This window comes from Chiloscyllium plagiosum, chromosome 11, assembly GCF_004010195.1.
Source record: "Chiloscyllium plagiosum isolate BGI_BamShark_2017 chromosome 11, ASM401019v2, whole genome shotgun sequence".
In the NCBI taxonomy this organism is placed as follows: domain Eukaryota; kingdom Metazoa; phylum Chordata; class Chondrichthyes; order Orectolobiformes; family Hemiscylliidae; genus Chiloscyllium; species Chiloscyllium plagiosum.
In genome coordinates, this window is record NC_057720.1 from 63,312,646 (window position 1) to 63,337,823 (window position 25,178).

General features: G+C 39.8%; 1 protein-coding gene across 2 annotated transcripts; it reads right to left on the bottom strand.

Moving 5' to 3' along the window:
- Window positions 1–1,800: 1,800 nt before the first annotated feature.
- On the bottom strand, window positions 1,801–10,947 carry LOC122554467 (toll-like receptor 2). Of its 2 annotated transcripts, none has more exons than XM_043699540.1 (2): window positions 10,363–10,947; window positions 1,801–5,642 (listed from the first exon to the last, which is right to left on the bottom strand). In XM_043699540.1, the coding sequence occupies exon 2, from the start codon at window positions 5,560–5,562 to the stop codon at window positions 3,133–3,135; it is 2,430 nt and encodes an 809-aa protein (XP_043555475.1). In that variant the 5' UTR covers window positions 5,563–5,642; window positions 10,363–10,947; the 3' UTR covers window positions 1,801–3,132. The 2 variants fall into 2 exon arrangements, with proteins under 2 accessions (XP_043555475.1, XP_043555474.1); XM_043699539.1 differs by having other exon boundaries at window positions 10,246–10,947.
- Between the last annotated feature and the right edge of the window lie 14,231 nt (window positions 10,948–25,178).

Sequence of the window (25,178 nt, forward strand, 5' to 3'; positions counted from 1 at the left end):
TCTCCATTATTGGTCAGAGTATTGAGTACAGGAGTTAGGGGGTCATATTAAAGTTGTACAGGACATTGGTTAGCCACTTTTGAAATATTGCGTGCAATTCTGGTCTCCCTCATATTGGAAGGATGTTGTGAAACTTGAAAGGGTTCAGAAAAGTTTTACAAGGAAGTTGCCAGGGTTGGAGAATTTGTGCTACGGGGAGAGGCTGATTGGCTGGGGCCATTTTCCTTGGAGCGTTGGCGGCTGAGGGGGTGACGTTATAGAGGTTTATAAACTCAAAAGGGGCATGGATAGGGTAAATAGACAAGGTCTTTTCCCTGCGGTGGGAAAACTAGAGGGCATAGGTTTAGGGTAGAGGGGAAAAGTTTTAAAGGAACCAAAGGGGCAACTTTTTCATGCAGTGGGTTGCCCATGTATGGAATGGGCTGCCAGAGGAGGCTGGTAAAATTATAATATTTAAAAGGCATGTGAATAAGAATGGCTTAGAGGGATATGTGCTAAGTGCTAGTAAGTGGGATGACATTAATTTAGGATATCTGGTTGGCACAGGTGAGTTGGACCGAAGGGTCAGTTTCTACGCTGTACAACTCTATGACTGCAGGCGCCAAACAGGCTACTCCTGTTTAGTATGTTCATGTGTGATAATCTTGGAGTTGGTAGGCAAAACAATATACCCTAGCCATGTGATCAACCATTACATAAATTTATTATGACTTGCAGGACCTGGTGTTGGACTTATGTGGACAAAGTTAAAAATCACACACCAGGTTATAGTTCAACAGTTTTATTTGGAAGTACTGGCTTTCAGAGCGCTGCTCCTTCATACGGTGGTTGTGTAAAATGTATTATTTATTCATAAAAGAACAAGACTGTTATTTATAGCAATTGCAAAGATATAAATGAGACCCTTGTATTAAAGCTCAATATAAAATACTCCAGAAATGTAGTTACAGAATGATGAGTTATACAGCACAGAAACAGACCCTTCAGTCCAACTCATCCACGACGACCAGATAGCTTAGATAAATCAAGTCCCATTTGCCATATCCCTCTAAACCCTTCCTATATATATACCCATTCAAATGCCTTTTAATGTTGTAATTATATTGTTCTCCTCCACTTCCTCTGGCAGCTCATTCCATTGACTCATCACCTGCATGAAAAAGTTGCCCCTTAAGTCCCTTTTAAATCTGTCCCCTTTTTAACTTTAAACCTATTCCCTCTAGTTTTGGAACCCTGTATGGTCCAGAAGTTTTGTTTTGAATAATCCGAGTCTATGCATTTTTGCATTTTATTAACACTGTTAATTTATGATTCCACCCTTTCCTGTACTGAGCCAGATTATGAAATTTAGATTAGACACATTTTGAATTCTTTTAAGAATGAAAAATGCTCCAGGGCTGTTGCCAAGCCAAGAGCAAGGCATATTTACCGCAGTCCTGACCACCAGCTATCTGTCTTACATCAGCCTTTGTGATATCTGTTCAAGTGCTTCTTGTGAGGAAAACCAGTGTCATTTTTTTTTGCATTTTCTATTTGTGTGAACTTGTGCAGTTGAGTTGTAAAGTCATACTGGAGGAAGGAGGAATGTATTAATGAGACAGTATAGAAAGGATTAGGGCAGAAATGAATAGACCAGTTACACAGTTGAGAAAGTTCAATTTGGTTTTCTATTGGTCTGAAAAACTAAGCTGAAAATTAATGCCACTAATCTAATTTACTAACACTTTTTAAAACAAATGCTGCAGATGTGTGATGAGCAGAAATTGCTGGCGAAACTCAGCAGGTCTGGCAGGATCTGTGAAGAGAAAACAGTTAATTTTGAGTCCAGTGACCCTTCAGAATTTATATTTTTTTTGTTTTAATTCATTCATGAAATTTGGGCATTGCTGCATGGCAAGGCCAGCACTGGTGCCTATCCCTTTACCTATTTTCTAATTTCATGGCAACTGGGCCTCTATGCTATAGTTTCAAAGAATGAGAGGGAATTTCACTAAAAGCTACAAAAGGGATACATAGGGCAGATGCAGATAAGATGTTTCCCCAGTTGTTATCTAGAACCAGAAGCCACAATTTCAGCATAAGGGGGAAGCCACTGAGAACTAAGGTGAGGAGAAATTATATTACGGAAAGCGTTGTGAATCTTTGGAATACTCTACTCTGGAAAGCTATGGAAACTCATCATTTAATGTGCTTAGAGATTGACATATTTCTAAATATGGATGAAATAAAGCAATATAGGGATAATGGGGGGTGGGGGGTAATGAAGTGTCTGATCAGCCATGACAATGCCCAGACCGGCTCCAAAGTTTATGATATCTTGTTTCAAATACCTTCATTTTTTTCTGTATCTAGAATGTGTAACTTTGTTCAGTCAATGACAATAAGGCTGGCAGAGAACATTCATACTCTGCAGAAATGGTTATTAACATACAGTGGCATTATAGCTGTTACTCCCCACAGTTTAAATGGTATAGAGTGCTAACACTCCCATGGTTCAGACATTGCTTTTCCCAAACATGCAAGGGACAAGCATTCCCAGGCTTAGACAACACAGTGTTAACAACAACCAAACAATAACATTTAATGTGTTAATACCTATATTGGTAATTTTGAAAAAGGATTAGTGCTAATACACACACTTAGAGAAATAATTGATCTAGTTTGTTCAATGCAACAGGGATGGTTTGTGTGTTATGTTGTTAACTTGAGGAGGTAGCCGAATGAAGTTATGCTACTGGATGACAGAATGCCACCAACTACTTGTCAGTATGAGCACAATCCCACATTGAGAGAACGCATAATTTGGTTCAAAAGTGACAGAATTTTACATTGGCAACTCAACATTCAAACCCATTATCTTCTGTAAAAACATATTTTAGTTACCCAGGAGGATCCTATGAAAAGTGGTGTACATTACCTGTGTTTTTGATGAGGGTAGCAGAGCAATATATGCAAAATTTCTCTCTTCAGATATTTAGATATTATTTCAATTTTGGTAACACCATTGCTGGGTGAAATCCAAATGGCAACAAATTTCACACCAAATTCATACAGATGTAAAGGCAAGTTAGTAACTTTATTTTCTAAAGCTCAAATTTTATGTCATCAATACCCAGTTTTGTATATGTTTATCTAAATACGATTAGGGATCTCATCAGGTTCTTGGATAACCTCTTGCAGAGTTATTTTTGAACTGTACGAATGGAAATCCAAATTCAGGACAGCTTTCAATCTTTTCCAAAAGAAGGCCTGCTGAAACTCATTCTGAGGCCATTCCAAATAAGTGTTCCTGTTCATCAGTTTCCTTAGTTTGCAAAATCGATCTGGGATGGAATTCTTTGGAATAGGTTCTAACAGGAGTAAGATAAGACCATCCTTTTTGTCATCAAACACCTGTTGGTGTGCAAAGAAGAATTCATAATGGCACCACTCACTTTCCACAAAGTGTTTTGATAGGATAAATATGGTTTTATAACTTTTTGATATGCAATCAATTATATTATTAATTATTGATTTTCCAGGTTTGAAATCTCTTTCATGGATACAGATGTGGTAAGGTGGGTCATTATTTTCTAATTGTACAAGCAGTTTGTTCTTCACCCATGCCGAATCATGCTCACTGTATGAAACAAAAGCATTGTACTCAAAATTTGTTTCAGCCAGGTTGGCATCTAGACTTCTTTTAGCTTTAAGCCAAAGCCAGAGTGTGCGGCAATACCAGGTGATGTTATACTTTATACATAGCACAATACAGACACCTACCAAAAGTCCAAAACATGCCAAAAGAACCCCAACAAACAAAGGAATTTTGCATTCAATTGGGGAAAATTTCAGGGCTTGGATAACTCGACCCTTAAATTTTCTTGGACTTGCACATCGATACTGGTCTGGCCAATCAAGAATCACTACATGTGTTTTTTGAACATAATTAGAGATTGATTGAATTGCACAGAAGCATTCCAAAGGATTGTTGCTGAATTTGAGTTCAGTTAGATCTAATGACTGCAAAGAGTGTATGTTTATGTTATGAATTTTATTGTGGTCAATGTGCAAGATTTTCAGTGAGTAATCCACTGGAATTTCAGGTAAAGATGCTATGAAGTTTTCTGTTAAAAAAACCTCACGGAGATTTCTGAGCCTTTTAAGGTTTGGAACTGCAGTGATGGAATTGTAACTCAGATCTAGTGATTCTAATGATGCTGGCAAGCAGCCAAACACATTGCCTTCCAGGTTATTGTGTGAAAAATTTATATGCTTTAGAGTCTGAGGCCATATGCAGGTCAGTCCCTTCTGTAGTACAAGGTCATTATGACTAGCATTTATACAAGACAAGTTCTCCATTTTAGATAGCAATGTGCTAAATTTTTGTAGATTTAAAAACTTGTTGTTGTTTGCTATGAGAGTATTAAGATTGGGAAAAGGGGCGAAGCATTTTCCAGGAATAAAGCTGAATTCTTCAAGCAAGTTAAAAGATATATCCAAAAATCTTAAGTATGTCATAACTTCTGATACCTGACATGGAATGTAAAACAAATTTCCATCTCGTATCATTAACTCTGTCAGTTGTGCAAACATATCAACAAGATACGCAAGTGAGTAAAAATGGTAGAAATTTGGATTTTCTATATTCATTATGTGAAGCTTGCGCAAACTAATCTGGTCAGATGGTATGGGTATTATGTTCCACTTGCCAATGCCATCCATTAAAATTGTGTCTAAAAATAATTCTTTTATGTTTGAACCAAGAACACTGTTAAGTAAATGTGTGGTCAAAGAATCATCAATGGTAATATTACGCACAACTAGTATTGAGATATTTAACTTTTTCAGAGGGAAAAAGAAATCAATATTCTTTGCTTTTTTAACAAAATCAGAATTTAGAATTTTCAACGTAGTGGTAGTCATTGGAACATCCTGCAAAATATTGATGAGTATTTGTCCTTCCTGCTCAAACTGCAAATCAAGAGACAGGTTTTCTACATTCTGCAAGGCACTAAATGTTCCAGGTTCAAATGCCTGTAGGTCTCCAGTAATTAAATAAACATCCTTGAGTGGGATTCCTTGAAGTGCAGATATGGAGCTGGAATTTAAGGAAGTAATATGAGTGTTTCCAAAACGTAAAGAATGTAGTTTCTGCAGTTTGTTGATCTCTGCTCCAAAGTCAGCTGTACCAAACATATTATTTGTAATATCAAGGTGTGTCAGTGACTGGAGATGGTTAAATGGCAAGACTGAAATATCATACAAAAGATTATTTGAAAGGTCAAGATACCTTAGTTCTGAATTTTTTGCAAATGAACCAGCTTCTATCGCAGTGATATGATTGAACTGAAGAAGTAGTTTCCTCAGCTTGTTAAGATTATGGAAACTCTGCTGTTGAATCATTGTGATGTTGTTATAAGACAGATCCAATATCTCTACATCTGGTGTCAGGATACAAAAAGACTGTGGATATCCAATTCCTGAACAGTTCACCAAAACAGTATCTATCATCTCTGGTAATGCGTAAATAGGCATAAATAGAACACTTCTCAATATAACAATAACTCGTAGGAGTGTCATCTTGGCCTTGATGGCTGAAGAAAATTCAACTTCCAAATAAAAGCTCCTCTATTCACACACTAACAATCTTCAAACACATTCTGTTAAAAGAACAAAAATGAATCATGAAAATACAACCTTGGTCACAAAAAAGATATTAAAACGATTCATTACAATCTTGTTTCTCTTCAAATCACCGAAAGTACTATAAATCATGTCTTTTTGATTTCAAAAATCTATGATGCTAGGTGGCAATGAATCAGATGCCTTAATAGTCAGGTTAGGTAAATTGGCCATGCTAAATTGCCCATAGTATTCAGGGGTGTGTAGGTTAGGTGCATTAGTTAGGGGTAAATGTAGACTAATAGGGTAGGAGAATGGGCACGTGCCGCGGCTGGACGAGGTGCCGCCCCCTCCCAGGGGTTACTCTTTGGATAGTTGGTGTGAACTTGTTGGGCCGAATGGCCTGTTTCCACATTGCAATTCATAGAAATCATAGAATCTTTACAAATAGATGAGAGGCTGCAAAAACATGCCTATTTTAGATCCAATGTTCCACTTTCTTTTGGATTCCAAGGGCTTTAGTCTTTTGACTGGTTTACTATGTAAGACATTGTCAAAAGATCAACTTTATTAACCTTGATAATATCTATGTCAAAAAGTATGGTGCTGGAAAAGCACAGCAGATCAGGCAGCATCCATGCAGCAGGAGAATCAACGTTTCAGGCATAAGCCCTTCATCAGGAATGTGGGGGGAGGAAGGGGTTTGAGAGATCAATAGGGTGGGGCTGGGGATAAGGTAGCTGGGAAGGTGATAGATAAATGCAGGTGGAGAGTGATGGTGATGGGTCAGAGGGGAGGGGGAGCTGATAGGTGAGAAGGCAGAAGTGGGTACTGCAGATGCTGGAGATTACAGTGGTGCTGGAAAAGCACAGCAGTCAGGCAGCATCGAGGAGCAGGAAAATTGAGGTTTCGGGCAAAAGCCCTTCATTGGGTGAGAAGGAAGATGGACAGGTGGGAGAGGTGAAGCAGGCGGGGCTGTGTTGGAGGATTGGATCTGGGATGATGGGGAGGGGAGATGAGGAAAGAAACTGGTGAAATTGACATTGATGCCATGTGATTGGAGGGTCCAAAGGCAGAAGATGAGGTGTTCTTCCTCCAGTTGTCAGGTAGCTTGGATTGGGTGGTGGAGGAGACCGAGGACTTGCCTGTCCTTGGCGACGTGGGAGGGGGAGTTGAAGTGGTTAGCCACAGTGTGGTGGGGTTGTTTAGTGAGTGTGTCCCAGAGATGTTCTCTGAAGCGTTCTACAAGTTGACATCCTGCTTCCCTGATGTAGAGGAGACCACATCAAGAGCAACGGACATAGTCGATGATGTGTGTGGAGGTGCAGGAAAGTCACTGTTGGATGTGGAAAGATACTTTGGGGCCTTGGATAGAAGTGTTGGGAGGGGTGGGGGAGTGGTGTGGCACAGGTTTTACACCACCTGCGGTGGCAAGGGAAGATGCCAAGAGTGGAGGGAGGTTTGGTGGGGAGCATAGACCTAACAAGGGAGTCGCAGAGGGAATGGTCTTTGTGGAAGGCTTATAGGAGTGGGGTCTGATTGTAGGTGGCAGAAATGGTGGAGGATAATGTGCTGTATCTGGATATTGGTGGGGTGGAAGGTGAGGATTGGGGGTTCTATCCTTATATTTGGAAGGGTGGGGTTTGAGGGCAGAGGTGTGGGGAAGCTGCGTTGATGAGTATTGTTGACCGTGTGGGAGGGGAAATTACAGTCCTTGAAATAGGAGGCAATCTGGGATGTTCTGGAGTGTAATTGTTCCTCCTGGGAGCAGATATGGCAGAGGCAGAGGAACTGGGAGTAAGGGATAGAGTTTTTACAGGATGGGGTGTAGTCCAGGTAGCTGAGGGAGTTGGTGGGTTTGAAGTAGATTCCTAGGGCGAAAGGATACTGTATGGCAGAGGCAGAGGAACTGGGAGTAAGGGATAGAGTTTTTACAGGACAGGGTGTAGTCCAGGTAGCTGAGGGAGTTGGTGGGTTTGAAGTAGATTCCATAGGGCGAAAGGATACTGTATTCATTGCTCTTGATGTGGTCTCCTCAACGTTGGGGAGACGGCACACCAACTCACAGATTGTTTTACATAGAACATAGAACATTACAGCGCAGTACAGGCCCTTGGGCCCTCGATGTTGCGCCACCCTGTCATACTAATCTGAAGCCCATCCCACCTACACTATTCCATGTAGGTCCATGTGCCTGTCCATTGACGACTTAAATGCACTTAAACTTGGCAAATCTATGACCGATGCAGGCAAAGCATTCCATACCCTTACTACTCTCTGAGTAAAGAAACTATCTCTGACATCTGTCTTATACCTATCTTCCCTCACTTTAAAGTTGTGTCCCCTCGTATTTGCCGCCCCCATACTTGGAAAAAGGCTCTCCCTGTCCACCCTATCTAACCCTCTGATTATCTTGTATGTCTCTATTAGGTCACCTCTCAACCTCCTTCTCTCTAACGAGAACAGCCTCAAGGCCCTCAGCCTTTCCTCTTAAGGCATTCCTTCCATACCAGGCATCATCCTAGTAAATCTCCTCTGCACCTTTTCCAAAGCTTCCACATCCTTCTTATAATGCGGTGACCAGAACTGTAGACAATACTCCAAGTGTGGCCATACCAGAGCTTTGTAAAACTGCAGCATAACCTCCTGCTTCTGGAACTCAATCCCTCTATTAATAAAGGCCAAAACACTGTATGCCTTCTTAACAACCCTGTCAATCTGGGTGGTAACTTTCAGGGATCTGTGTACATGGACACTGAGATCTCTCTGCTCATCTGCACTCCCAAGAATCCTACCATTAGCTCAGTACTTTGCATACCAATTACTCTGGCCAAAGTGTATCATTCCTGAAGAAGGGCTTATGCCCGAAACGTTGATTCTCCTGTTCCCTGGATGCTGCCTGACCTGCTGCGCTTTTCCAGCAACACATTTTCAGCTCCAAAGTGTATCACCTCACACTTGTCCACATTAAACTCCATTTGCCACCTCTCAGCCCAGTTCTGCATCCTATCTATGTCTCTCTGCAACTTACTACGTCTTTTGTCACTATCCACAACTCCACCGACCTTAGTGTCGTCTGCAAATTTACTAATCCACCCTTCTCAGCCCTCATCCAGGTCATTTATAAAAATGACGAACAGCAGTGGACCCAACACCGACCCTTGCGGTATGCCACTAGTAACTGGACACCAAGATGAACATGTTTCATCAACTACAACCCTCTGTTTTCTTTCAGCAAGCCAATTACTGATCCAAACTACTATGCCTCCCACAATCCCATTTGTGGAACATCTCTGGGACACATGCACCAAACAACCCCACCACCCTGCAGGGGACCACTTCAACTCCCCACCAAGGATATGCAAGTCTTGGGTCTCCTCTACAACCAAATCCAAGCCACCCAACACCTGGGGGAAGAGCACTACATCTTTTGCCTTGGGACCCTCCCTTTCATCTATCAATCCCCTTGGCCCCTCCCCCACATTCCTGATGAAGGGCTTATGCCTGAAATGTCGACTCTCCTGCCCTTGTGATGCTGCCTGACCTGCTGTGCTTTTCCAGCACCACACTTTTCGACTCTGATCTCTAGCATCTGCAGTCCTCAGTTTCTCCTTGGTAATATTCATATAGACTCTGGTCAAATATTTTACCTGTATCAACCATCCTTGTTATTCCTTTAAAAAAAACAGTTAAATCAAGCTTCAGACAGAACCTTCCAAAAGTAAATGAAGAAAGGTCACTGGAGCCAAAACATTAATTTTCTCCAGACTGGCTGAGTTTCTCCTGCAATTTCTGATGAAAAATCACCATAACGCCTAACATATTACAAACACACCACTGACTTAATCACTGGATTCCAATCCATCACTGAAGAATCTGAATTTCAGCTCCTGCCTAGTTCTATCACCCAGCACACTGTTGTTTCCTTTTTCATGGGCTTCCCACTACTCCCAGGTTAAGAACTATGCCATGTCTTCTGTCTGTACACACTATCTTTTGACTTCTAATAGATTCTACTTTTTTTGTGGTTGTAATTAGCAAAAAGTGTAGAGAGGTTGATGCTCAAACTCATAATATTTCATAGTTTCATCCCCTTCGCACTGGAAAGAAATTGAATGTTGTCAGTGCACAGGTTTGATCTGTTTCTGTTAACAATTTGTGTCTCTACTATATTTCTGCTTGACCTTCCCCCCCTTTTCACCCATTCTCTGCACTTCACAAATATTTTTACAGTTTCTATCATTATTCTTCCCATTGCCTCAAGTCAGGGTATTATTTCATTTATGTGTTTCCTGTTTTCCATTTAGAACCACGAAATCCCTAAAGCAGTGAAGGAGGTCATTGGCCCATCATATTGGTGCCAGCTCAGTGAAAATGCTAATTTGTCCTTGCTCCTTTCCCTCAGCCCCGCAAGTTTCTCCTTTTCAGTTATATTCATTTCCCGTTTTTGATATTCGTTATTGAAAGTTGTCTTTCAACACCTGCCTCATTCCTGATGAAGGGCTTATGCACGAAACATCGATTCTCCTGCTCCTTGGAATGCTGCCTGACCTACTGTGCTTTTCCAGCAACACACTCTCGGCATTGAAAATTATCTGTATGTTTTCAGATAGTGCCTTAAAGGTCGTGTTCTTTCCTCACCTGTAGTTCTCTGCTTCTTTCTGTCTCTTTTAACATGAAATTTCTTCCACTTTTCTCCCTGAAACTGAGCTCACCCTGCTTTCCCCTTAGCCGCATGTGAAATACTTAACGTATTACATTTAGCTGCAGAATTACCAAAACTGTTCTTCTTGTGAAAAATTCACGGCTGCCGAGAGCTGGTTATCCTAGTGAGTAAAGATGCTAAAGTCTAAGAACTACTTATGAATATTATCTGCAAGTCGACTGAAGACAGACACAATTTTCTTGAATTGCTGTAACTTTTCAGCTTCCGTACCCATTCTTTCAGCACGAGACGCAGAGTCTACCACCTTATCGGCACATTCTCAGTTGTCAAAGTGGCCCGATTATGATCTGTTTCAAGTCGTTAAAAGCTTAGTTCAGTTCGTTATTTGCTTTATACTTGATTTGTAGTTGATCTGGACGAGGGATCAATACAGCGCGCAGACCGACGATGCTATCATTCAACCCTGTATTATCCTGTTGGGTTTTCGCTTCCTTAGCAATTTTTGGAAACTTGAGTTTCTAATCTCTTTGTAAGTTGCACAGAGGAACCGCCGTTTACAACCAGAAAACCCAGCATCTGATTTACAAACAATATTCAGAGTTCGGAAAAAAAACAATCGAGTCAGTTGGTTTTGGATTTCATCCTGTAGTTGTTTCACCTGGACAGGTAGCTGTGGACTGAAGCACAATACGTCATGTGAGTATTTGACCGCTCCTCCTGGAAGTTGTCATCAACCTGTATTGAGATATTATTACTCACCTCTGGGGCAGGTATGGAAACCACGAGCACCACCTTTTCCCGGAATGACACAATGTAAAGCAGTCAGCACATTCACTGTGCAGGGTCTTGTGCAGAAGCTACTCAATTAGTATTCCTGTCATGTTTTTCCCTTCCCCCTCCCCCAAGTACTTATCCAATTCACTTTTGAAAGTCAACTTTGAATCTACTACTCACCAACCACATTCCAGGTCATAACTTGGTTTAAAAAAATCCCTTTCCATGTTTTTGCTAATTACTTCAAATAATGTTTAAATGTTTAATTGTAGATTGATAGTTGATTTACAAACTTCACTAGTTCACCTGTGACATATCTTTTTATGAAAACTACAATATTGCATCAGGATGTCTGGAGCATCATGGAACAAGAGACCAAAGCAGAACATCACCAACCATAGCATTGTCAGTAATTAAAGCAGGGGGACATGGACATAGACAGAACAAGAGACTCACAAAGATTGAGATTGTGAAAGAGAGTCTTGCTACTAAAAAATGAGGTTAATTCCATTTTTTCACTTTTTCCCTTTTTAGTTTAAATTTCTAGCCAGAATTTTCCTCTGCCTTTGCTACATGGGCCACTACCACCTGATGAAGGAGCGATGCTCCGAAAGCTAGTGTGCTTCCAATTAAACCTGCTGGACTATAACCTGGTGTTGTGTGATTTTTAACTTTGGGCCATGGGGCTTTTCTTTACATTAAAGGTACATTATTATCTTTTGTCTTCCTATGCCATAAACCACTACAAGCACAGGGCCAAATAATCTTTTATTGTGATTGAATAATTAGCTAAGCAATATAACCCTTCCTTTGGTCTTGCTGCATGAAACCTTTTAATATTTTATCTTTCCTGCCTCCCCACTGTCAAAAGTTGTCTTTTGTTGTTCATTCCACTCCCCCATCCACCATATCCATATTTGCTCAAAAAAAGTTTCTGATTCCTCCCTATTCTGATGGAAGGTCACAGACATAGGCATAGATTTTCTAGCCTCCAGATATTCAGAGATCAGACATATAGCTGGAGATGTAAATTGGGAATCTTCAGAGGTCCTGATGCAATGATTCTGTGCAAATTGCCTAACAAGTTTAAACTTCTGCCAGGCAATTCACCTGCTGCACGTAAACAATTCCCACTCAGATTAAGAAAATTTGGATAGTTCCAATTTATTTACCTGGACAGTTGCCTAGTAAATGTTAGACTGTGATTAAAACCATGTAACTTCTCTTACCAATTACCTGAAGCCCCCAATTCCCCTTCAAAAAACGCATTTCCCCCTAACCAAACTGGAGTAGAGTCCTTCCCAACTAACCCCTGACTTGGATTGCTCTTTGACTTAACCAGACCACTCAACCCCTCCCAGCCTCTCAACCTGACCCTATTACCCCCTGACCTGACAAGTCCACTTGGCCGACAGCCCTCATGACCCAGATGCATATTTTACCCACCTTCCAGCTTACCCACCTGTCATCATGTCACACATAGAACATTACAGTGCAGTACAGGCCCTTTGGCCCTCGATGTTGCACCAACCAGTCATACCAATCTGAAGCCCATCTAACCTTCACTATTCCATGTACGTCCATATGTTTGTCCAATGACAACTTAAATGCACTTAAAATTGGTGAACCTACTACCGTTGCAGGCAAAGCATTCTATACCCTTACTACTCTCTCTACCCACCTTTTATCAAACTTACCTAATTGCACCTTATCCACTTACCTCATTCATAATAATTTACTTTGTGATCAGCAGACAGTGCAAATCATGAAATAGTGATTCTTTATTCCACTGGCATCAAGTGTTTACAAATACTTAAGACAGAGGTGAGGAGGAATATCTTACCGGAGAATGATGAGTTTATGGAATTCTTTATTGAAGAGAGCAGTCAAGGTTGAGTTAAGTATGTTCAAAGCTGACATAGATTTTTAATCATTAAGGGAATCAAGAGTTATGAGGAAAAGGCAGGGAAGTGGTGTTGAGTATCATCGATCAACCATGATCTCATTGAATGGTGAAGTGGTCTCCATAGGCATATACTCCAACATCTTATCTTACGATGGAAAATGAAGATTAAATTAAGTAGAGGGTACTTACATGAAATTAAGACTGGATTTTCTCAATTAGATGTGAAATACTTAGCCTTTCCTTCCATGATGCCATTTTTGACAAAAATACTTTCCTCCAGAGAGGATTTGCACATGCTTCTCTGTCTGATGCTCTCCCTCCCTCTTGCTGTTTGCTGCTGTATGCCCTTTTAGAACTAACACTAAAAAAAGCTGTTTGTATGTCTCAAAGTTTTGTGTTTTAGTGGTGTACACTTACCAGAATCTGGCAGTTAGTGCCATTAAAACAGATATTGCTTGGCCTCTCCTGGTGACCTCATGCTGTGTAGAAGGATACCAACTTCAGGTATGTTCTGCATTTCTGAAAAGACTGAAATAATTTCATCAGAGGCAAAAATGAGGAACTACATCAGTAGTTCCTGATGGAATAAAGTAGGAGCAAGAATGGTAGTGATAGTGATTGCTGCTCCCAGATGATTTGGCCCATTTCCCTATTTCTCTCTACAGATGCCACCAGACTTGCTGAATGTTTGGAGCATTTTCAGGCTTATTTCAAATTTCCAGTGTCTGGAGAATTTTACTGTCATTTTAGAATCTGTTCAACTGTAAAAATGTTAGAGGTAAAAACAATGACTGCAGATGCTGGAAACCAGATTCTGGATTAGTGGTGCTGGAAGAGCACAGCAGTTCAGGCAGCATCCAAGGAGCTTCGAAATCGACGTTTTGGGCAAAAGCCCTTCATCAGGAATCATTCCTGTGTAAATTGGTAAGAAACAGAATACCAGTTTCTGTGTCTCACTGCAGGGGGGTCATTATGTAATTGCACTAGAGGCGTTTCAGTGAAGGTTCATTATATTCATTCCAGAGATGAAAGGCATGTCTTATGAAGAGAGATGGAGCAGATTAAGCCTATACTTGCTTGAGTTTAGAAGGATGATAGGAGATCTAAGGAATATAAGAAGCTAAAGGGGATTGACAAAGTGGGACAATCCAGAATGAGAGGTCATAATTTTAGGCTAAGGGGTGATGAAAGTCAATCAGAGATGAGAAAGCATTATTTCTCTCAAAGGGTCAGTAATCTATGGAATTCACTAACCAGAAGCGTTGTTGCCGAGACATTGAATAAATCTGAGGACATAGATTTTTAATTAGTGATTGGTTATGGAGAGCAGGCAGAAAAGTAGAGAGTTGAGGCTGAAATTTGATCAGCTATGATTTTAAAGAGCACAGCAAACTCATGGGGCTGAACTGCCTCCACATAATCCTATTTCTTATGAGGAATGCCCTTCGGGGAATATAATGACTTTTTTCCAAGCACAGTATTGAAACATTGTTACCCAATTATCAAATTTCAAACTGGTCGAACTACAATTCGTCATTTACTGACTCAGGAATGTAACAAAAAGAAGTCCCATCTTTAAGAAAAATAATTGCAAAATTGATTTCAGCAAACTTTGTTCTCTGGACAGAATATGTGATGATCTTTTGTTCTGTGACAATATTAAATTTGTAAAGTTATAAAATAGGTGTTTGATAGCTATCGGGCTAATCAAGATATTCAATGACAAGCTTCTCTTGCAGAGGATTTTCTTTGTTGTTTGGGTTGTTGACAATGTTGTATTTTGTGTCCGTGGTGCTTCTCCATTTCAGTACTCTATGAATCCAGTTCATTTATTACTGTCTCAAGAAGTAATATTCTCTACAATTATATGTAGGCAACTGGGAAAGGATGAACACCACTGAAACCATACCTGCTTCTTAAACTATGCGCACATTATTTGCTGTTATTTCCTCCCTTCCTTCTCCCTTTGATGTTTGTCCATACAAAAATTTAATTTTGCATCCAAGTAAGGTAAGTGCATAGTCAAGGGCACTATTAGAGATCTTTTGTGTTTTGCATAATTTTGATGTTATTTGTGTGGAATCTTGTGCAATTCTCTTTAAACAGACTACGGGAAGAGAATAGCAAACTAAGTAATTACACTGCTTATCCAATGTACTCTTTTGCTCGTTCCATTGTAATACCATGTTTTCTATTTGACTTGCATTTTATTTCAATTGAATATTGGGAAGACGTCACCTTCACCTTCCTTTACAAACTTCATTTTCAAAGTAGGTGGTGCTGAAAATTAATTACCCCATAGATGTCAGCTCTTAAGTCCATCTTTTAAGCTCAGGAAAATTCTTCCCAAAATTGGCAGGGATGGGAAGCTATAGAAGAGGCCATTGGCTGAAGCAATCGAGTATAGAAATGAACCACTGGTGTGGGTGATCAACATTTTGAAAGCCATTAGTTACAAGGTAACAATAAGTAAAACATGCATTTTTTTGCGGTCTGGAAAATGGGATCATTTTGTATGCCAGGTCAGCTGTCATGATACACAGTTTGGTAATTGTGGAGTCACATTCCTTCTGGTTTTCATTGTTGCTGGAGATTTTAAAACTGCTCAACATTTTTCTTAACTTTTTGTTTGTCTCTTTTTGCAATTTTCCTTTCTTTTTTGTTCTTTTTTTGTGCCTGATTTGACATTGAATTCATCACTCCTAAATTGCACTTTATACCTAGCCTTTGCAATGTTAATTTCTCTATTCTCCAACATGTTGGAATTTTACAGCTGCTTGCTGTTTTCTCAGCTCCCATTTGCCTGGTTTCTCTTGTTGCGGCATTAGCAGCTCAAATTTTCAGCAATGTAACAGAACAAATGTTAAAATGTATAGGGAAGTGTAATTAATAGAAAATGCTGTTCAAAGTATTCCAACAGCAAATTTTGACACACTACCCTTCCAGTAATATCCATTTGCAAAATCATGAAATTGGTTTTCTGCAGGGTATCCTGCCCAACCTTTTTTTTAATAAAGCTCCTCAATGAACAACAAAATAAATAAGGAACATTCCATCCCCAATGACTCACATATTTTTACAGTCAGTGAAAGAAATGACTTTGGGAACACCTAAGCTTAAAGGCATTGTGCTTACAAAGAGGTGAAATTATCTTAGACCTGCATCTCTAAATTATTTTTCTCTGTGTAATGTCCGATGGAGAAAACTGACAACTTTTTAGCACAGGTACTGGGAGAATCGAACACCTGAGTTTGTGGAAGCTGTGAGGGTTTCATATCGTTGTGGGTGAGCGTAGGAAGCAAATTAGGATATTGTGTTTATGATGAAACAGTGAGAATGCATCACTACCTATATTGAGTCAGATTTTGCATTTTAAAAGCCTCTTTATTTGTACACAGAAATTCTAAAAATTCTTCTAGTAATTCGCAATTCTTACAAGTATCTCAGAAAGAAACAGATATTCAAATGAGACACAAAAGTTGTTGCATGAAAAGTGCAGAGGTCTATTGAATCATGAGAAGGAATATTCAAATAAAAAACAGTACTGAAGAAACTCAGGTTGGCACCATCTGTGGAGAGAGAAACAGAGTTAATGTTTGGGTCCAATACAAAATGTTAACTCTATTTCTTTCTCCACAGATGCTGCTGGATCTGCTGAGTTTCTCCAAGGCTCTGTTTTTATTTCCAATCTAAAGCATCCACAGCATTTTGCTGTTATGGTAATTCAGCTCAATCTTGTACTTATCTGGTGCTCACATATACTCCATGATAAACAGACACATAAGTGCTCGCAGCAGGGGTTGAGATTAGATTCCCTACAGCATAGAAACAGGTCCATCGGCCCAACAAGTCCACAGCAATTCTCCGAAGGCGAACCCACCCAGACTTATTTCCCTACATTTATCCCTGACTAATGCACCTAACACTTTGGGCAATTTAGCATGGCCAATTCACCTGACCTGCACATCTTTGGATTGTGGGAGGAAACCGGAGGACACCCACATAGACACGGGGAGAACGTGCAAGTTCGACAGACAGTCGCTCGAGGCCAGAATCGAACCCGGGTCCCTGGTGCTATGAGGCAACAGTGCTAACCACTGAGCCACCGTGCCACCCTATATGATTATAAATCATAATCATGTTTGGGTCTGTGCAGTTCAGGAGGATTGGACCCAATTGGAAGTCAAAGTCACCCATAGTCTCAGGTGAGGCATGAGGTTCAGAAAACCTGGCTTAATGATTTCCTCATCAGATATCAGAACTGAACAGGGGCCTGTTGATATCTCACTGTGTTGCAGATCCGGCTGTTTAGCCAAATGAACAAACTGACCTGCATCTGCACGAAGGATGAGATAAGTTGAAACAGAATTGACAATGAATTTAAACTGGACTCCATGCGAGTACAAGTTTTGGTACGTGCTGTATCTGATGTCAAATGAACAGTGTGAACTGTGCAGAGCGAGGTTATGATGAGGTAGAGCTAGGTGTTGGTAGCTTTTATCTGGAACATAATATGCTTTTGAATCAGATGACTGAGAGGCAGAATATGAGAAAAATATGAGGATAGATCCTTGGGGGACTTCAAAAGAAACTGTATGGGAGCAAGAAGAAAAACCATTGCTGGCGATTTTCATATGTACACTAATAGACTATCAATTAGGTAAAAGTAATTGTCACAAACTTGAAATAAAATTGAAGCAAATACTATAAATGCTGATCAATTGTATCTGAAACATTGATGCTTAGACCATTGTTGTTCACAGCTTACAAGTGATTTTCATTTGGGAACCAAAAACAAAGTCAAAATTTTGTGCATGAAAGTTAATATGGAAGAAGACCTTGGAAAATTACAGGAAATCATTTTATAGAATTCCAAAATGTATATTTAAGTAGCCATTTAATTTCCATAGGTAGTTATGAAGTGGAATATTTAGGTCAGTGAAAATACTCCTTAGATAATTTAAGGAGTGGCAAATTCTCATGGTGTATATCCCAAGAGCTGGCAGCAGTACCAAAGGAATAAAACAAAGAACTGTGGATGCTGGAGATTAGATTAGATTACTTACAGTGTGGAAACAGGCCCTTCGGCCCAACAAGTCCACACCAACCCGCTGAAGCGCAACCCACCCATTCCCCTACATTACCCCTTCACCTAACACTATGGGCAATTTAGCATGGCCAATTCACCTAATGTGCACATTTTTGGACTATGGGAGGAAACCAGAGCACCTGGAGGAAACCCACGCAGACATGGGGAGAATGTGCAAACTCCACACAGTCAGTCGCCTGAGGCGGGAGTTGAATCCAGGTCTCTGGTCCTGAGAGGCAGCAGTGCTAACCACTGTGCCACCCACAGATCTGAAACAAAAATGGAAATTTCTGGAGAAAACTCAGTCAATCTGGCAGCGTTGGTGGGAAGACAGCAGAGTTACCGTTTCAAATGTGGAGTGGCAAAGGAAGTTTCTTAACCTTGTCTGTGTGGTCAAGGTGAGTGAATGAATCTATAAATTTTAGACCATTTGCATACTTCTCAATCTGCTCAGTGTATCATAATCCTTACAACTTATCCAATGGCTATCCTGGCACTCAGCATTAACTCCTTAAATATTTACATTGTACCTCTCTACACACAACTGCCAGTCATGCCAGTAGCGCATACTTTTCCAGGCATCTGTAAACCAACAGCTTTCATCAATGGCAGGCATATTCCCAAGCAAATGATGCATTCTGTGGAATTCAGTCATGTTTCTTGTAAAAGAAGGTAGCATATAATCAGAGGGAGAGCCAAAGCACAGGCAGAAAGCAAGCTGATGTCACCTCCACAGCTCCAAGGAGGTGATCAATAGAACTCTCTAAGCCATTGCCGTAGGAATTGTGGCACCAATATTGCTGAGGCCAATGAAGACAATGGTATATGCTTTATGCACCTTGTCTATTCACTTTAACCATGAAATAGAAGCTGCACATGGCGTGATCATGGACCTGTCGCTATCCCTCCCACTCACTCTTCTCTTGCTCCTCTCCTCCCATTTTGTTCCTGTGTGTCCATGGGATGTGGTTATCGCTGGCTCGGCCAGCATTTATTTGCCATCCATAATTAACCTTGAAGATATTGATCAGTTGCCACCTTGAACTGCTACAATTCTTGAGGAGTTGGTATACCTACAGTACTGTTAGGAAGGGAATTCCAGGATTTTGGCCTAGCAACAGTGAGGGCACAACAATATAGTAACAAGACAGTACAATGTGTGGTTAGGAGGTGAACTTGCAGCTCATGTACCTATGCATCTGCAGTCCTTATCTAGATGATTAAGGTTGCAGATTTAGAAAGTGCTTTTGTGGGTGTGAATTCCCATGCTGAATAGAACATGAAAGGTCTTTCAGTAATCCTGGAAATGCACTCTTATATTATAGTCAGTGTGGCAGTGGCACCATGGAGAATAAACGTGCTGTTCATGCTTCCACCACTGTCAGTCCATCATTAGCCTCTCAACTGGATAGTCCAAACTGACCACCAGAGGTGGTACAAATTGAAGCCAAGCCCTCAAGCTTCAGGGCTGCTCCAAAGCCACCTATAGTTGTATTTTCTGCCAGCCATACTAAAGTCACTGGACAAACACTTGCTAGAAACAGTAAAGCAGGCAAAGGCACCATGTCTCTCTTTCATTTATTTTACATTCTCATCCCAAGGCTCCGCAACTTGCCCCCAAGGCATAATCTTGTTTGAGTCTTATTTTCTTTGTTCTTAGCAGAGTGGACCTATTTTATCACCTTCATTTTACATTTTTATTTCTCTTTCATCACAATTAGCAATCCTTTTGTCTTTTGCACTGGGCCTTCATACAGTTTATTCCTCCTCTGCCTCTGTTAAAGCATAATCATTTTCCAACTCCTTTTAGCTCTTAACAAGTTACATCAGACATGATATATCAATTGTTTCTCTCTTCCCAGATGTTGCCAGACTTCTGAGCCCCTCTAGCAATTTTTGTTTCTTTTGGATATTTCGCATCTACAGTATATTGCATTTATTATAAGGGTGTCATCATTGACAATCCATAGCGGATGTACAGGGGTGATTAGTTCTATTTGTGTTATTGATGAAGTTGTATGTTTTTGCTGCTGGAGTTTATTGTATGCTATTATTTGAGGACTTTGCGGAGGGATTTCTGATGTGAATGCACTGTAAGGAAAAGATGGGGAAGCTCATTTTAATTGAAACAGAGCCCATAATGCAGTCCCTCGTGCTCTATTGAATTTTACATATTGTAGATGTTGTTTCTTTCATACCTCCTCCTGAACAGCAGACTCTAGAATACAGAAGCTGATTTCTGGACTCCAAGCATTGTAAATTTGTGAAGGACATTGTCCACGCTAACAGAGTTGGACATCCTGTTAGACAAATACTGCAGAGATTGCTTTTAGTGATCCAAGTGGCAAAACTTCGGTCATCTAAAACAATGGCATACTCTGGTGCTGTGGCATGTTTCATGGTTTTATTCAAAAGCTCTCTAATCTTGTGTAGTGTGATCCAAAAAGGAGCAATGAGTTTCATGTGAAAGGGGTCACCAGTTTCTTTGAGTAGCTGTCTAACATTGCACTTTGGAGGCTCAAAGACACTTAATATTTCAAAAATAGTGCATTGATGTTGCCAGTGTGGGGGAATATTTACAATGCTAAATATCTTGCATGTTCAAAGACTATTTTGAATTTATTGTTGACAAATAGCTCCCCATTGATGTAAAGCTATATGCAGCACCATACATCTGACATCAATGTTGCCCTGTACCATTGAGAAGTTCACTATCCTAGAAAATCCATGTGCCCTTTCATGCTATTGTATCATCCTCTGAGAAAAAGAATATAAAGTTGTTCTCACTTGTTGTGGACTATATTTGTAACTTTCCTAACGTAACAATGAGCCGCAACATGATGCCTCTGTTTACTGTTGTCTGGTAAGATCCTGTGGCATAAAATGCAAAGGCAATAGTGATGGCCACTGAAAGGGTCTTCCATACCCTGGTTTGAGGCTTCAGATTGGAGTGAACGAGTTGGCACAATCCACCCTGAGCTCATTGTTATATAGGATTTATTCTCCTGAAAGACCTGGACTATTGCCTGCAATCTCTGAATGCAGATAATGTGGTCAAGAAGGGACACATGTGGGGCACTTGCCTTCAATGAAATGAGACGTAGAATATTATTCTGGAATTAAAAAACACTAGACCGCAGCTGGAGTATTACTTACAGTTATGATTACAGCATTACAGGAAAGATGGGTTTGCACTAGAGAGGGTACAGAGAAGATACAATAATTTTGCCTGGTCTGAAGAATTCCGGGTATGAGGAAAATTGGATAGGATAAAGTTGATTTCTTCAGATGGAGGAAGTTACAGTGGGAGGCCTGAGAGGGGATAAAATTTAATAGATTAAGTAGATTGAATAGGAATGTTGAGGTGTCCACATCAGGGGTACAGAGATCTAGGGATGTTTAGAGGGGATGGAAGGGGAAATGTTTTCATACAAATGGTGCTCAAAGGGGTGGTAGAGTAGAATTCCTCGTAATATTAAGAAGGTACAAGACTCAAACTATGATTATAGCCATCCAAGTCAGACTATTACCCACAGACTGAAATTCTGCTTTGGAAGATCCATTCCTGGTGCTATTACAACCTTTCGCCCTATGTCCTGCTGAAACCGGAGAAAGGATTGTTAATCTTGACATTGTAAATTATAGTAATTTAGATTCTATTGCAAAGCATTGAGAACTAACATTTGCATATCTTGATTTGTGCTTCTTCTGCATGTATTTGCTGTTAATGATAGGTTATTATCTTTGGGTATTTGGGCTGCTCAATTGGCAGACAAACAATTGGACTTTATTTACTGATGGGTTTATTGTAATACCAGTTGTATGCTTACTGATAGGTTCATTGTAATACCAGTTGTATGCTTGTTCACTTGTGAAAGTTCATCTCCTGGATGTCAACCTTCTGATTGTCTTTTAATACTTTAAACGTGTGCTCATTACATGACTTTCACCATTTAAACTAAAGCTGTATTTGGATGTCTATATCATTTATCCTCTCTCATTACTCTAATATGATCACCTCGATGATGAAGTGCTTCCTTTCCAGGTTTCCTCATTTTAATCACCTGATGCTGGGGATCAGCCTGTAACACTAGTGCTTTAAATGTCCTACTGGATTTTCAATGGCTAGAACTTAGCACAAATTTTGATCTGGCCAGAGACTTGTACAGTTTGATCATTGACTTCTCATTCCCTTCACTTTGTTGCTCTTGCATTTGATGATCATGTTGAACAATGAGTTTCCCAGCTATTTCAACACAATTCACATACTTTTGTCCAGTTTTCCTTTCTATGTAGAATACTTTTTATTCAACTGCATTAGTTTTTAGTTGTCATTCTTTAGTTTGGTCATATTTTGTTTAACTCCTTTGGCAGTTTCTGGTTAGTCCAAATCAAGGACTTTACTTCATGGATGAACAAGTAGCTGGAAATGCAGGTAATCAAACTCCACTTTGCTTTGTGAAGGAGTCAATGTCTGAGGTATTTCTAATGATGATGCAAAGATTCTGTCAAAACCTTTCAGTTTACAGAAGACTAGGTTAACGTTTGACTTGAATTAATGTCATACTGCCAAAAGCAAAATGAAAATAAACAACCAATTCATAGCCAGGTACATTCATTCATTTACAAAGGTGAAAGTGACTTAGCCAAAAGGCTATTGGAGCTAATCTGTTTCCTCATCCATTAAAGCTTTTGGGTTTGGTTAAAAGTTATCAAAAGGATATAAAATGGAATCAAGTTTGAAGCCATTGTTGTGGGCTAACAACATCTTCAGGTGATTAACTCTGCACCAACTATTGCAGCTGTCAACAGGGTCAATAAAACATCCAAATTCTACATGAGACCTGGCCTGTCTCAAACACCAAAGCAGAGTCCAACATTTCATGACATACAAAAGCTACAGTCTACAACAGGACATTGGGACATCCTGCACATCCTTTACCCTTTGTCCAGAGAAACCCAAAGTGTTGTAGAATTCTTCAGACCAACACATGAAGAAAGGTCAAACAAGAAACATCAAGAACATTTCCAAAGTTCCATCCATAATACACAAGCACATCGAAGAAGCTTACAATTGCCACATGGTCAATTTGCAATACCACATGGACACCATCAGAAATGTTTATACATTTACTTCCATCCAAGTGATATACCTTGAAAGGAAGAGGCAATATGGACTGTATGCCAAGATTGACATTGATGCAAGTGCTGAAAATGTGTTGCTGGAAAAGCGCAGCAGGTCAGGCAGCATCCAAGGAGCAGGAGAATCGACGTTTTGGGATTAGCCCTTCATTGATGCAAGTGCACAAATTATCCCTTTAAGCATCTTAAATAAGATGTACTCTGGAAACTGACATAGCATACTGTGTATGGATTGCATTATACTAATTGTTTACAATGAGTTTAACATCTTATGCCTTGGCATTATTCCAGTTTGAAAATCATTAAAGCTCCTCAGGATGGAATCTGAAATATTTTACATTGTTGAAGCAGCTGGACTCCCTTTATTGGCCCACCAGCATGCACAATGATTCATGATTCATTAACTTTAAAAAAAAACGTTGTAACAATAAGATTCTAGACTGTAACCCTAGGTCTGTCCATGACCTACATGAACTTTACCAAGAGGTGTTTTATGATATTGGCAACTTTAAAGGCAATGTGGTGTTAACTATTACCGGACTGACCCAGAACATTAACTGCAACATTCACATTCAAGCCAAGCTCAAACAGAAATTGGATTGTATGGTGCAAAATAGCATCATCCACAAAGATGAACATCATACTCCATTACTTGCATTTCAAAGAAAAGGCACAGTATATATTTACATCCTAGGACACTGAATATTGAATTAAAGAGATATTTACAAAAGATTTTTATCCTGGAAGGGCTTAATCCCAGAGTTTTAGGAGTTAAACACTTTTCCAAACTTGATGCCAAGAATGAATATTAGTCGATCTGTTATTTCACAAAGTCACAAAAACTGATAACTTCAGAAAAACTTTCAGTTGATATTTTCCTCAGATTGCTATTTGGGTTAACCCTCAACCAGGATGTGTTCCAACAAGATATGGATCTTATCATCTAGAATCTACCAGGTTGTCTCTCATCACACATGACATTGTAATCCTTAGAGGATCTAAACGCCAGCTTATAACAGGGGGAAGGAAACATTGTCTTGTTTTCAACAACAAAAAATATCAAATCGACATGAACCAGATCTACTCATGAAATGTTACTAGATGGGTCCTGCCAAATAGAAGATATACAGAAGATATCTATACCATAAGACAAAGGTCCTTTAAAAACATGCATTGTTTTCTTCAGTCTTTTTATCTCTAAATTCTGCATCCAAAGTCTCTCCTGTTCAAGATCTTCTCTGAAAAATACACTGGTAATCTTCCTGTCATATATATGGTGTACTTTTATAATCTCTCAAAAATGCTTGATCATTCAGCAAGTATGTATAGTACTCAATGTTATGATTCCTCAAGCCTACAACTCTGGAAATAGATGCATCCCAGAAAGGCCTTGGAGCATGAGAGTATTTGGTAGCAAGGTATTTCTTTACAATAGCTCAGGCAAACTACTCCAACTTTGAAGGAAAAACTCTTGCTCTGATTTTTGGAACACGAGGGTTTTACACATACTTATTGGCAAGCATTTAACTGTTCATACCAATCACAAACTGTTAGGTATAACCTGTTGAAAGTCATTCACAAGTATACCTCCATGATTACTTGTGAAGATTCAAAAGTATGATTTAAAAGTACAGTACAAACCAGTTTCCCAAATGATGATTTTCATTGGTCTTATTGGCTGACTTTCAAATTCCACAAAGTACAAAGAAATTATTTTAAAATTACAAGTGGATGTTACTGAATCTGAATTAGAAGGTACTCTCAACATCAATCTCAAAGTTTGGTCATAGCCAAGCAGAACAGATTTAACAAGCTGCATAGTTAATGACCAGTTGCAACAGTTCAAAAAAGATCATTAGCAGGTGGGCCAATTGCATTCAACAGGTCCCTAAGCAAGCATGTTCTTTTCGCTTATGCAGAGAAGAATTACTTTGCAGAAATGTAATTTTTGAAGACAAAGAAGTAATAATCCCACAACCTCCAGATCAGGACATGCT